The sequence below is a fragment of the Pezoporus flaviventris genome, unplaced genomic scaffold (assembly GCF_033815535.1).
Source record: "Pezoporus flaviventris isolate CSIRO_AGI_PZ_B2104156 unplaced genomic scaffold, CSIRO_AGI_Pfla_v1 ptg000097l, whole genome shotgun sequence".
In the NCBI taxonomy this organism is placed as follows: domain Eukaryota; kingdom Metazoa; phylum Chordata; class Aves; order Psittaciformes; family Psittacidae; genus Pezoporus; species Pezoporus flaviventris.
In genome coordinates this window covers 3,902,687-3,915,950 of record NW_026892645.1, presented here as the reverse complement: position 1 = coordinate 3,915,950, position 13,264 = coordinate 3,902,687, and the positions used below count along the sequence as shown (strand labels likewise).

Below are 13,264 nucleotides of genomic sequence, written 5' to 3'. Positions count from 1 at the left end.
TCCAAATTCACGGGTACTGCATGACATATTCACAACACTACTGCTGCACAGCCATGGTGACAGCAAAATCATTAGGCTAATAACGCTTATTTGCATTCTTATCATGCCAGCAGCATGCCGTTAAATACTGCTCCAACCAGCGCTCGTTCACTCTGAAAGTTTCCACTGAAAGATATTAACAGTAATTATTAGTACTTTAGTGGAATCTCTGATGTTAAGGAATGGCAACTCACATTAACTATCCCCATGCCAATTATTTTCCTTTTGAACTGTCACAAAACATACTTTTCTTCCTCTTCACCGAATGAAAGCAGTGAAGTGGATTTCGTGCTGCGGGAAAGATGGATGGTCCAGCCCTAATGAGGCCACCATCAGGGCTTTCCAACGCTGAAGTCCAACCCACACTGTTCCAGCATGGGTTAAACACAAGGAATAGTTCTCCCCAGCATACTGTAATTTGCAGGCAATTTAGGATGAAACAACTGCAACAGCACAGTTCAGGACTGGGCACATTTAATTACTCTCTTAGCTTCAGCTTTTCTTTTAGTCATTAAATCTATGAAACAAGTCTACATAGGACAGAAACCGAAGAGGCACGTGATGAGAGAGACCCTTCACATGTTAGCAAAGGCAGTTTGAGGTCTGTGCACATTATGGCCGCTTTCTGACTGGTTTTGGAGAGAAACTCGTATAAAACAGGCCCAGGAATGCCCAACAGTTCCAAACCAGTTATTAATAACTGTCTGCAGGAAGGTGATGAACTGCTTTTGAAGTTAGAGGGCAAGTACTCATAAAAAGTAACAGAGGATCGTAAGGGGAAATGCCAGATATCAAAGGATGCTTCATAATTCATATAAAAACATCAACCAAGCACAGCAAAAGACCAACACTAAGGTTTTGCTTTCCAACGGGACTCGATGAGCGTGGTAGAGAAATAAGGCAAAAACTTTTAACTGCCCCACATTATCAAATGTATTAGAAACCATCCTGCATGCTGCAGACTGGCATTGTCCTGGTCTTTGATTACCACTGCCATGATTGCAATTTAAAGGAACTCAAGAACAGTGCTGCCAAAACTGCAGTCTCATAGGCATTACCTTCAAATAAAAAGAATTGTGTCTTCCATGATTATGCAAAGACCATGCCTTGTGAAACACTGAGGACAGAACAATTAAATTCCAAGCTGTGGAAAGCTGAAAATACACCTACAAGAAGTTAGTATCAGGCTGTAGCTCCAAGGAATGTAATCCAACTTGAAAGCTTTGCCTACAGAGGGAGGAAAAAGCCCATTTCTAAGAAACACACTGCTGGAGTTCCACTGACAGACATCAGAGGACCTCTCAGCAACTGCTCCCTTTACCAGAATGCATTTTCCAAACTGCAGCTTGCAGACAATGCCAGAGCAGGTATCTATAGCTCCAGCGGTGTCCAGAATCTCATCTATGGTATTTACTCAGTCCTTAACTTTTCCTGTGCTCAGGCACAGCGATGCCAGAACACCTACCTCATACCCCAAAGAACTGCAATGAAAAACAAAACTGTGAGGCAAGAATCACCTCGGGTAATGGACTTCATTCCAGACAATCTATTCTAATCGTGTAAACCAAATATTTAAATACTTTCTAAAACCTCCCTGACCCTTTCCCTAAAACAAGCAACATATGGGCTTTGCAAGCATTTCATCTCATTCCAAGCTACTAAAATATCCTGTTTCCTAAAAATCAATGAGAGCTGGTGCTGCCAGATTCTGATTTTTATAAAAGCCCAAACAGAATGAAAAAGGGAGCGAGTGATTCTTTCCACTTTTAGATTTACCAGTTTCATTTTCCCAGCTGCAGAAAGGGAAGAGGCCTGCCCACAGCAGCCTCTCTGCATCCCCTCCTGGCACAACCGTGCCCCAGAGACAGGGGAAAACGCTGCTGTGCTATTCTGTCAAAACTAAAGCCATCACCAGCCGAACAGAACAAGCCCCAGCAATGCTAACAAGGGAGCATGATCTACTGCAGACCAGCAACCCAAACTGTAAGGCTTAATGCAGAATGAAGCTCCTGCAGCTTCCTCTGTACAGGGATTAATTTAGATCAGAGGATTTAAGTAACCAGGATAGAACAGCTGCCAAACAATAGAAAAAACCTAAGTAGTTTAATTTACACTGCTTGAAAGTCTGAGCTGCAGCCCATTAAATTGTTATAGGCAGAGGACTGCATCAAAGAACTAAGACCTCATACTGTAAGCATGAGGTGCTTATGAAGTGGTTGTCTTAGATGAGCAGTGCGGCGTCTCTGGAGGCTGCAGTGGGAAGCGCACAGCTTTCCACATCCTTCACAAGCTACTCTCCAGAGTCAGGAGTTTTCAGATAATGAAGCAGTAGGGAAAAATTGCCAAACAGCAGAAATACTCCAAAAAGATAAATTACACACGGTGTAAGCCTCCTCGGTTAGGATTTTAAATTCTGTCAAATTAATCAGCACAACAAAGCCCAGGCTCACAGGTCCACCAGCAGCATCTCTCAAAGGCAAGCCCCTTGCCAGGGGGGGACTGCATCCCAGCAGACCCACAGCACCAGGGAGCAGCAGCACCACCCCTGCAGAACCTGTTAAACAAATATTCCACATAAAGACTCATTTGGGAAGAGCACGTTGTCAGCACTTTGCCAGTAATAAATAATGACAGTCCGAACACTTTACTAAAAGCAATAAACTCAAGAAGTGTTTTGGAAAATGGTGAAAGTGATTGATTTAAAGAAGGAAATATCTGAACACAACCACATGCACTTCAGGGTGAAAGCACAGATTACAAATCAACAGTGGCAGAGATCATATTAAATAGCAGACAACACAGAAGTTTTAGGGGAAAAACGCTCAATTCTCCCGCAGGGCTTATTTAACAACTCAGTGTATAGCTTCTTTGAATGAATACCTTCAGCTTCTACTTAATGACCCTACTCTATACCCTAAAGAAAACATGCCTCCAGGAATATTACTATACCAGGAACAGGGCTCTATAAAGAAAAATGACTCCTAGGAGATCGAAGCCTCTTCGCTCAGAGCACTCCCCAAATTTTTCAACGCATCCTCAAAATCAGCTAAATCCATCAGACTTCTTCTAACTACAGTTAATGTCTCTCTCGGCTGCTGCAAAGGATTCTTGTGCCTGGAAACCACTCATATTGTTTAAACATTTTTTCCTAATCATCATTTTCTACCACTAAAACATATTGGAATGTGACCAATTTTTGCACGTCTTCATCCAGCTGAGTTGGACGCAAGCCATATGGTCAGTGCAGTTTCATAACAAATTCCTTATGGGAAACAGACTCTGGATAAATGTGTGCCAGCACCTTTACCCGCTCAAACCAACCCTCATGCTCAGATTTGCACAGCGTATATGCATCACTGACATTTCATCCTTACGTTCTGCATCTTACCATACCTGCTGGAAAAAGTCTATGGAAACACTTCCTCCTAAATTCAGGTTACTGTTTCAATGTCATTGGGTTTTTTATCCATAGCTACTGGGATGTGAGCCCAGCCCTTGTGCCATCCTTAGCCTCTTGTAGGGTTCGTAATTTAAAGATAGGAATACTGTGCTGTATTTCAGGATAGAAGTGATTTGAGCATTCAAGCCAGAGAATAGGCTTTATTAGTTGTAAATCAGAACGTAGTTTTACTTTAGAGCTCTTTCAATGAAAGAGATTAGAAAATACAACTCCATCAAGAAGGAAGCATTCTGTAGAAAGGATCAGACATCAGAGATCCCACTGGCAATATTTTGCAGAGCACTTTCCAGTCAAGCCAGAAACATCCATCCCAAAATACTCGCTATCCAGCAGCATTTGGTTCTGATGAGGGACTTTAAGGCAGAACCCCATCACTCTGTTACAGCCTCCTGCCCATCCGGCTACCAGTGGTGTCTGCCTCCAGTCCACAGCAGCTCCCCGAGTCTTGGCTTTGTTCCACACCAGAGCAGAAAAGCATTCAAACCCTGGAGCCTTTTCCTCTACAGACTTTCCTTAAAAAGTTATTTAAAATGTCTTACAGAAAAAAAATAAAGGTTATTATTTTTAAATACTATTGTTGCTACTTAAAATAACAGGGAAGCTACTTCCCTTCAATTAACCCATTCAATTCCCTTCAATTAACCCAGCCTCACAGAATGAGGCTGGCTCACCATCAGGCCAAGTTCAGGTCTCCACCACGCAGGCTTGGTGCTGCTTTATTAGCTGCCACCTATTGCACATCATCAGCCTCCAGCAGAAAGCCACACACTGATCACTTTCCATGCTTACATGACCAAGTTCAAACACCATTAATAAATCAATTTGAAAAATCAGACTTCCCTGCCTAGAAAGGAAATTCTTACATTCCTCAACATTAAGCTCCACCGGGAACAGAAAACAGGAGCAAAGTATTTCCCTTTTCTAAGGGGGAGCAGTTTAACTATTTAAAAGGTAATTGGGAGCACAAGAAGAAAATTTACACATCCTGCTCTTATTTCAGGGGTTTAAGTAGGACAATTGTTACCTGCTTATCAAAACCAGAGCAGCACTTCCCTGGTGCAATGCTCCTGCCAGATCAGGATTTCAAGGCCTGAGCACCTGGTGGCACAGACTGATTGCACAGAAAGGGATTCTGCCAGCCCTGCTCAGGCTCACATATGAAGAGGTTTGAGCTGCAGCACTTCTGCAGCTTATTAGCCATGTGGATCAGGGAGGAATTACAAGCACAAGAAGATGTACGCTGGGTCCTCAGGTCTGGTGCCTCTTCTTCTTCAGGGGCACCTCAGTCAGTGCCCACGATGGCTTGTGCCTGGCTGTGCCAGGAGCACCTAGTGTGAGAAACCCAACTGAGCCGCTCAGGGTTCCCAACCAGGGAACAGCATCTCCAATGCTACTGGAATCTCCTGGCCAGGCCAGCCATTCCACCAGCTCTGCCACCTCTCCTGGTCACCAGGCTTGCTTGGAGATGCAGCATTCAGGGTCAACACTGTTTTGCTCACCCATGCACCTTTATGGTCAGTCCAGAGCATGAGTGACCCTCCTGGGTGGCAGCAGGCACTGTAAGCCCCACTGAGACCTACAGCTGCCCCAGGAGGGTCCTGCCCTCTCCCTTGTGGTCTCAACTAGAACAGCCACAGAGACATGCCACAGGCATCCCAGGAAGGCACCTGGAGGAGTTCTGCCCTTTTGAACCTGAACACTGAGCGCTCAGCCATGCTAGTGCATGATACGAATGCAGGCGGATTGCAGCAAGATCTTCCCTCTCCCTGGTAAGCCATTAACCTTTCAGATGACAGCCCTGCAAAGTAAATGACTGAACAATTCCCAGGGTCAGCACGAATCTACATTTTCAAAACCTGACATCAACAAGTAAAAGTTGTGACTGAATCCCAGTCTCCCTGCAAGGAAGATTAAACGCCTGTGACACATTATCTGCAATCAGAGTGCTCCATTTCCCAAAGTATCCGTCACAGATTGATAACATCCACGCAAAAAGTTAAGTGCAATTATGTCTGTCACTGTAAAACACACTTCAGCAGCACTGACTGACATCTTGCTTGCAGCTGACAAATTGTGAGAGGGCTGTTTGAGCAACGGTGCTGGAGACTCCTGCAGCACCTTGGGAAGGGATGTAAAACCACACAGGCTACGTGGGCTCATAGAGCACCATGGCCGTGATGGAGACATCCCACAGGCAGCCACAAGGCAAAGTAGTTCAAGGTTGGCTCTGTGTGCATACACAGAAGTGGGGACTTGCTCCCAAAGGCTGGAACTGGACTCAGGAAGAGAACATCACACACAAATCCTACTCTAAGAGAGCTTGAGGCATGGAGGGCTGAGCCCCAAGACATTGCTCATATGCTTGTAACATGCATTTTTCTCCAAGTCCCCAGCCTGTGCACTGGTGACAGCCAATCCACAGGCTGTGTGAAGCAAAAGCAAAAGGTCAGGTGAGTTACCCATCACTAGCACCTCTTTTGTGGGGGGGATTACCTTCCTGCTCCCCAAAGGGATGTCACTGTGTAGCACCGGTGAGTGCAAGCCTTGAACACAGAGCAGAGATTCTGAGGAAAGTTACAGTGAACTCCCACTGATGACTCAAGTCAACAAAATCAGTTCTTTCGTAGCAGCCTTCTAGGATGGGAAACTGGAAGTGCATTTCTCCAGGCTGCCATTACTGCCAAGAAGCTGTCACAGAATTTGGAGAGAAAAGACAGTAAAGCAGCTTGATGCCTTGCGCAATGGCACAGTTGTGCTCCACAGCACAGCATGCCATCCTCACTGGAATGTGCAAGGGCTGCCATTAGAGACCATTAAGCCAGATGCCTGCAGTAGGAAACACCAAGGAGAAGAAATGGCTGAAAAATAACATATGCAGTCCAGCATGGATATCAGACAAAGCCTCCCCTTGTGCAGTTCTGACTGCGAGCCATAACCCTGCAGCACAAGCGGTGGAAGCAGCACTGCCGATGTGCAGCAAGCTGTGGAGGTCAAACCTATGACACATGACAGAACTCTGATGTGCTGCCATCCACCGCCATCAGTAACTTACATCATGGATCAGAGGAGGAAACACAGCTGGAGCAGAAATAAACATCTCCCACAGTAAAAAGTCCTTCCATTTAGGAAGGTTTTGCTGTGCAGAAGCTCACTGGTGTGTTTTACTGGTTTAGTTTATATCCCATGCTAGCAATTGTTCTGAAGCACCCAAGCATGCCCTCTTGATTTAAAATTATTTTATAATGCCAGACAGCAACTGAACAGCTTAAATATTTGACCAGCCTATTCAGCACTGCTCATGGATTTCCTCTTAACACTCACAGCAGCATCAGAATATCTCCCTGCTGTTCCTGTCAGGATATATCCACATGGAATAAAACAACAAACTGCCTACTAGTATAATCTCATCTCTCTATGGTGACGTAAAAATAAGAGGTTACTTGTGACTACAATCTTCCACCAACATTAAGTGTTGAGTAACTTACCACATTGCTGATAAAGTATTAGGAAAGGCTTCCAAGTCGTATGTGTTCCCCATAATAATGAAATATTTGCAAGATACATTTTTATATACATTTCTATTTCTTAAAAAATATATTGGATAATAAATAATCAGAGTGAAAAAAAAACAGACATGAAAGATGCTTTGAATGATCAGGCTGGTGGTGTAAAAGTTACCTGTAAATCACGCATGGGGCATGAGAGTGGAGCTGGCTACAGACAGGTGGTTTTTACTAGGAGGCATTAATGTAACATTCAATTATTCCACTGCATACTGGCTGGTTTAACTCAGCCAAATTAGAATACATTTTATATTGACTATTTTGACATTTGCTTTATTTGGCAAGTAAAACAAAACTGATCCAATTTCCTTGCAGCCATTGTAAACCATAAACTGTACAACAAGAGGTTATAAAATATATAAGCCTTGTAAACACTTCTTTTCAGGCTGTCGCCGATGCTCTGAGCTCTAATTTTGGCCCTGTTCCCAATAGCTCTGACACTGCTCAACAGCCTTCCCTGCTCAGCCATAAAGTGACCCTTCCACACTTAGTGATTAAGCACTTCCATTGACATTCTCTTGCTATGATAATTTTTTCTCTTTATTGTGGAAATCTGCCCAGGCAGGAATTTCTTGCAGACAGAAAATGAAGATCTGTGCTCTAAAAAGCAAGACATCTTTTTCTCTGATGTCGCATGCCCTGTGCCAGCATGTAGCTTTATGCCCAGTGGAGCTTCAAAACAACGTTATCAGCTCCCAGTGGGACAGCCTGAAATCTCCAAAAGACTGCTGGCTGTTCATCTCTTAGAGGCAAGACAGCATCCCTGCCTGCAGCACACCTGACAGTATAGGACAGCTAGCAGCATGCCACAGCATGGCAGCGACTGAATAAAACTCTCAGTGAAAGAAATGCCCAAATACTTTGGAGAGCTTGAACAGCCACCACAAGACAGCAGATTTAAGTCTGGGTCATGGGTGAAGGCTCAAGTGTACACACCTGCCTTCAAAGACACCCAACAGCTTTTCTGAGAACAGTTCAGAGCAGTTCAAGCATCACTCTCTGAAATGACCTGTAAATCAAGACTCTGAAGGACAGAGGTATCACCTATATGATACAGTGACTTTTACATAGGAACCAATCCCCTGGGAATTTCCCTCTGCAGTCTCCTTTGTAATTCTAGCTCTTAACAGTTATTGTAATACTGTAAATGTATCTGCAGTATACCCCATGCTTAGTGCAAAAATACGTGTTCACTTAATTAAGCAAAGGCCCAAAGGGACCATAGAGAATGTGCTACCCCCTGGCAATAACCCAGCCCCAGAGTTCAGTGAGTGAGCCTCATCAGGAAGAGCCCATCTCACTCTAGATGCTGTGCTTTCATAGCAAAAGCCAGGAGCATAAAGAACTCAGTTTAACCTCTGTCTGGGTTGGTTTGTTGCTTAACAACACTCTATTTTGCCCTGAGAAATTCAGCAAGTAAGCTGTCAATACACAGCTACTGTTATATGCAAGTATACACACAAGTGCATACATTTATACACACACACACATACATTATAACACAGGGAAAACAACCTGGACAGACACTATGCCAGCATCTGGCCAGAAGCATGGCTCCTGTCAGATAAGCAGCCTGCTCTGCATGCTCAGTGGCAGCTGCAAGTCTGCAGCACTGTAGCCAGGTCCAAGAAAAGACAAAACAGGGCCAGTACTTCAAACTATGAGTGCACTGATTCTGAAGAATGAGCAGAATTGTCTCCCTGTACATTAAAATCTGTATGAATGCTTCTCCCTCCCTTCGGTCAAGCAGGGAAATCAGCTTGGCTACTCTCTGGGCTACCCTCTACGGATGACTCACACATACTTGTTGGAAACTGTAACGTTCCACACAGTTTAAAGCAAAGAAAAGGTGCAGTCGGCCATTTCCCTTGCTCTGCAGGCTTTTTCTTTCTTCTGACTCCTTCACTTGTATGTCTTTGTACAATGACAGCCAAAGGAACTTCCATCGGGCAAATACTTGAAACAATGACACATTCCCTCATTATCAGATCATACCATGTAACCATTCATATTGATGTGGAACCTTGATTCCATCAGGCAAGGTTAGTAACAATACATCATGCAGCATCAAGTAGAAGAGGCTGGAAAGCAGAAAACTTACCTTGGCAGGTTAGGAGCGGGTGTTGAAGATGGTGCTTGTGAAGGAGGAGTTTCAGGCTGCGCAGGCTCATGGTTGCGTGGAACTCTGCCCATCCGGTACCAAATGCCCATGTTGTTCAACTCCCTGTGCAAGCAACACAGAAGACATTAATGCCACTAGCAAATGACACACACAAGTATGCATAAGTATGAAGCACTGACATGCTCCACGAACACCTTGTTTAGTGAGAACCAGCCTAATAGGGGGGAAAAAGGGGGGAAGGTGTTAGTTAATGCCTACATCAAATCAAGTAACACTTGTACTTATGTAAACTCTTCTAATAACAAGCTTCAGCTCTTACAAACTAGTACTTAGTAATTACAGGAAAACACGGTGCTTAGCCTTGGTACAATTGAATTTAGGACATCTCCTGGAGTGAGGGATACATACCCTATGAAGGTGTACTGAGGAGGGGCCTGTTTAGATCTACCCAGGATTCGGATATCACAGATCGCTGCCTCTGTAGAATCTCGAGGGATGAATTTAATGCACAGCCTCTTCTTCCTGAAAGCTGTTTCTTCTGCAAAAACAACCCAGGACATGGGGTATTTTTTTATGCAAGATTAGAGTATAAATGTTATTTATTGTCTCTCCAGATATTAGGGAGATAATTATGGCAGGAACTGGAGCAAAGAACAGACATACGTCAGCAAACCAGACAGTGTAGTGCCATTCAGTGGCTGGAGAAATCTTCTATCAGGAGCAGTCTGTACACTGTGTGAGATTTGTTATTAGGCATTGTGATAAACCAATACTCCCTACTACCCTCTGCAGAGAAGATAAGACATCACGTATGCCACGGCACCGCAGAACAGAAACGGCAGGTGATTTTTCCACTTCCACATACTTCTCACATTCACTTTCTCTTTCCATAGTAATGTTTGCCTTACTGGCCTGCATAGTCGTGTCTAAATATTCCTCCCACAAGCACTGCCTCTAGGAACACACCTGGAAGTTGCTGACACAACTGGTCAGTTTATTCTGCCAAGTGCTTCCAAACAGCCAACCAAAGAGGAGCAGCAGGCAGGAAAACAGACCACCACATAGAGTGGCCCTCAGTAAAAGCTGTCTGCCCAAGTCTCACACATCCTATGTGTCAGTGACCTCTCCTGACTCAGTCAGCTAGCACTGAAATGATACTCTGCCCTGGAATTTTCATGGGGATAAACCAGATTTACAAAGCAGTAATTGCTAGGACCTCCTACGGAGCAACTGTGCTGCACTGACCTGTGTTCAGAGGGTGGATGAATCTGCTGCATGGCCCTTTCCTGCCAAGCATCACAGAACAATTTCACTTGTTTCCATGTTATCCATCAAGAAAAACTCAAGCCATCAGAGTTAAGGCTTATCTGTATAATGAATTCATGTATATGCATGCTGTCTGCACACAGATACAATCCGCATCCAGCTACGGGTCAGTCGCATGACAATGGGTGGCACTGGCACACAGACAGATCTGTGGTGCTTGGAAACCACTGCTTTATCTCACCCTCGAGAGTCTCAACGTGAGCAAGGTGAGGTTTCTATTTGTGAATGCAGGCACTTAAAAGACACAACAGAAGCCTATGGATAAGCTGAAAATCTAAAGTGCACACACTGAATGAAAATCTGGAACCAACCAACAACTACAAACAAGTGCCTGCAAAATAAAAACCCTTCAGGTTAACATGAATAAATATCCTCCAGCTTAAAAATGTGCTCTCACTTCGACAGATGGCAAGCAGCCCTGTCTCTGTAGGCTCCTCCTGTCTTGTAATCCACACCTTGGAGAAAGCAATCCATCCCAGCCTCTGAAATCTGCTGTCACACCAGCACCAACAAATGTACAGCCAGTGAGAGGTGTGTCACCATACAGCATCTGTGCATGCAGCTTTTCACTTCCCATGCTGCTTTTTAGAGATGCTAAATACCTGGATCCCTAAAGTCTAGTCTCTCCTGCTCTGAAAAACTGGGGCTTTTATTTGAAGTGCTAAAACTGATTTTGGGAGCCCAGGGATTAAGACTTCCACACCTGGAAATTTTCTCAGAACCTAGTAAGGAGTAATGTATTTAATGTATTTACTACGAGTCAACTGTCACTTAGAGCAAGAGCACAGAAACATGTAACCCTGAACAGAATCAGTGTCTCTCATTTGACTTTCACAGAAGTACAGAGCTGACTGCTTTTGTCTTTGGTCTCTTTCACACTTGGCTAGAGTCTGCAGTCTGCAGCAAACTTGGTTTAGGAGCTGGATTCATTAATTACACATGCTTAACTAGAGTTAATTTTACGTAAACATATTATAAACAGTCAATGGAAATGTGTTCATTCATGCTAATGGAAGCAGGGATATGCACTGCTTCATTAATACAGACAGGGCCTCTGCTTTGAAGATGGTCTGGGTTGCCATCTAATGCATTTAAATTAATTCTGAAGTCCCCTTCCACCTTTTCACCAGGACTTTCACAAAAGTTACAGCAGCTCATGGTAAGTGTCTAACACTCCCAAGAGAGAGCAGGATAAACCTGTGACTCTTCCCCAACTTGCATGTGCCCAGGAATTCTCCAGGGAAAAGGGATGAGCCAGGAGAATGGGAAATGGGCTGCAGAGCCTTTCACTTCTAGGTCATAGGTTCAAATCAGAACCAGGTCGATAGTGACTGAAAAACCATCCTCATCTGCTACAGACGCAGATGAATGAAACCCTGCAAAGCAAGAACTCCTTTCTACTCGTAACTACACTGGATTTCACTACTGATGAGCCTGGTACCAACACTGCTCCTGAGCAGTAGCTGTATCAGCACATGGTGTCCTGCAGCCCTTCCACACTCAGCTCCCATGGGGCTCATCCCCATCCTCCACACTGGAGGCCCAAAATACCTGATGCTGCTCCAGAGCAGAGTGCTGCGACCAGACGTGGCCCCAGCTGCTGCTGCCACAAGGATCCGAATACACTGTTTGGGAGCTGCTGGCTTAAACGCTGCAGCAAAGTGACTTCTGTCTTGTAGAAATGAGGATGGTATTTTCCCTGGATGCTCCATTTGCGCCTTCTCTCAGTACTACCTCAGCACTACCTCACAGGACGTTTTCCTTCAGTTATGCAAAGCTGCCATGCATGAATCCTGCACCACAAGCACATGCCCTTCCCTTTGGTATGCATTTGTGAACATGCCTCAGGACAGCAGCTCTGCTCCCACTAGGCCTAGCCCACACTCACAAAATGAGAACATGAATTACTCCCTCCTGCTCTAGCAAGCATGCTGGTAACAGCCAGGAAGCAGTGTTAAGAAACCTGGAAGAGTACAGGAAAATGGAAGGCTGTTCCACTGCAGTCCAGAGCTGCCCCAAACATGCACATGTAACTCCAGAGCACAGCAATGCTGAGAGCATCCCTCTGCCTGGGACACCGCTGCCCACACAGGCACTGGTGGAGAGGCTGCTCCCAAAACATGGGACTGAAAAACAGATGTCAACTTACGTGTATCAGAGGTCTCCTGGATGGGAATGAAGCCCACCGGTAAAGTGTCCTTGATATCAATGAGCTTCATATCAACCAAGACATTGCCTAAATGACTCTTTGGAGAGAGAAAAAACAACAGTTAACTATGACAATGTCACCAAATTCAAACCCAGGTTTTCTCACCTGCTGAACCCCAAGACACTGTCATTGCATCTGACCACCACCTTTAAAAATGGTAAGCTGCAATCCAACACTTGCAACTGCCTCCTCTGCAGGAACTGTGTGACAATTGACTAGGAGATACTGGACAACTGTCAGCATTTATAGATTCTTACACCTCATCCACTGCCATACTCCTGGATCCTCAGAAGCACAACCAAATTCTTCCCTTTGGAAACACAGCAGTTCAAAGTATTACCTCTGCTACCTCACCCACTAAGCAGGTCACCTTAGTTCTCACACACTCTACACCTACAATAGCGACATGACATTTCTGTGACAGTAACAGCAGAAAGCATTACAGGAAGATGGTTCAAGCAGACACAGCCAAAGTTATTACATGCATTAGCTAATTAGTACTGAACAGACATGGTTCTAGCTCCAAATACAGGCACACTCCAGAA

The 13,264-nt window shown here is 44.6% G+C and overlaps 1 protein-coding gene across 12 annotated transcripts in view; it reads right to left on the bottom strand.

Annotated features, from left to right (window-relative positions):
• The window catches only part of MVB12B (multivesicular body subunit 12B), a 65,635-nt gene that overhangs the window by 38,419 nt on the left and 13,952 nt on the right, over positions 1 to 13,264 (bottom strand). For all 12 annotated transcript variants that reach the window (XM_061476688.1, XM_061476682.1, XM_061476684.1 and 9 more), the window contains 3 exons: positions 12,660 to 12,756; positions 9,593 to 9,722; positions 9,164 to 9,286 (listed from right to left, as the gene is read on the bottom strand). In XM_061476688.1, coding sequence (XP_061332672.1) covers positions 9,164 to 9,286; positions 9,593 to 9,722; positions 12,660 to 12,756 — 350 coding nt within the window. The remainder of the gene's footprint in view (positions 1 to 9,163; positions 9,287 to 9,592; positions 9,723 to 12,659; positions 12,757 to 13,264) is intronic.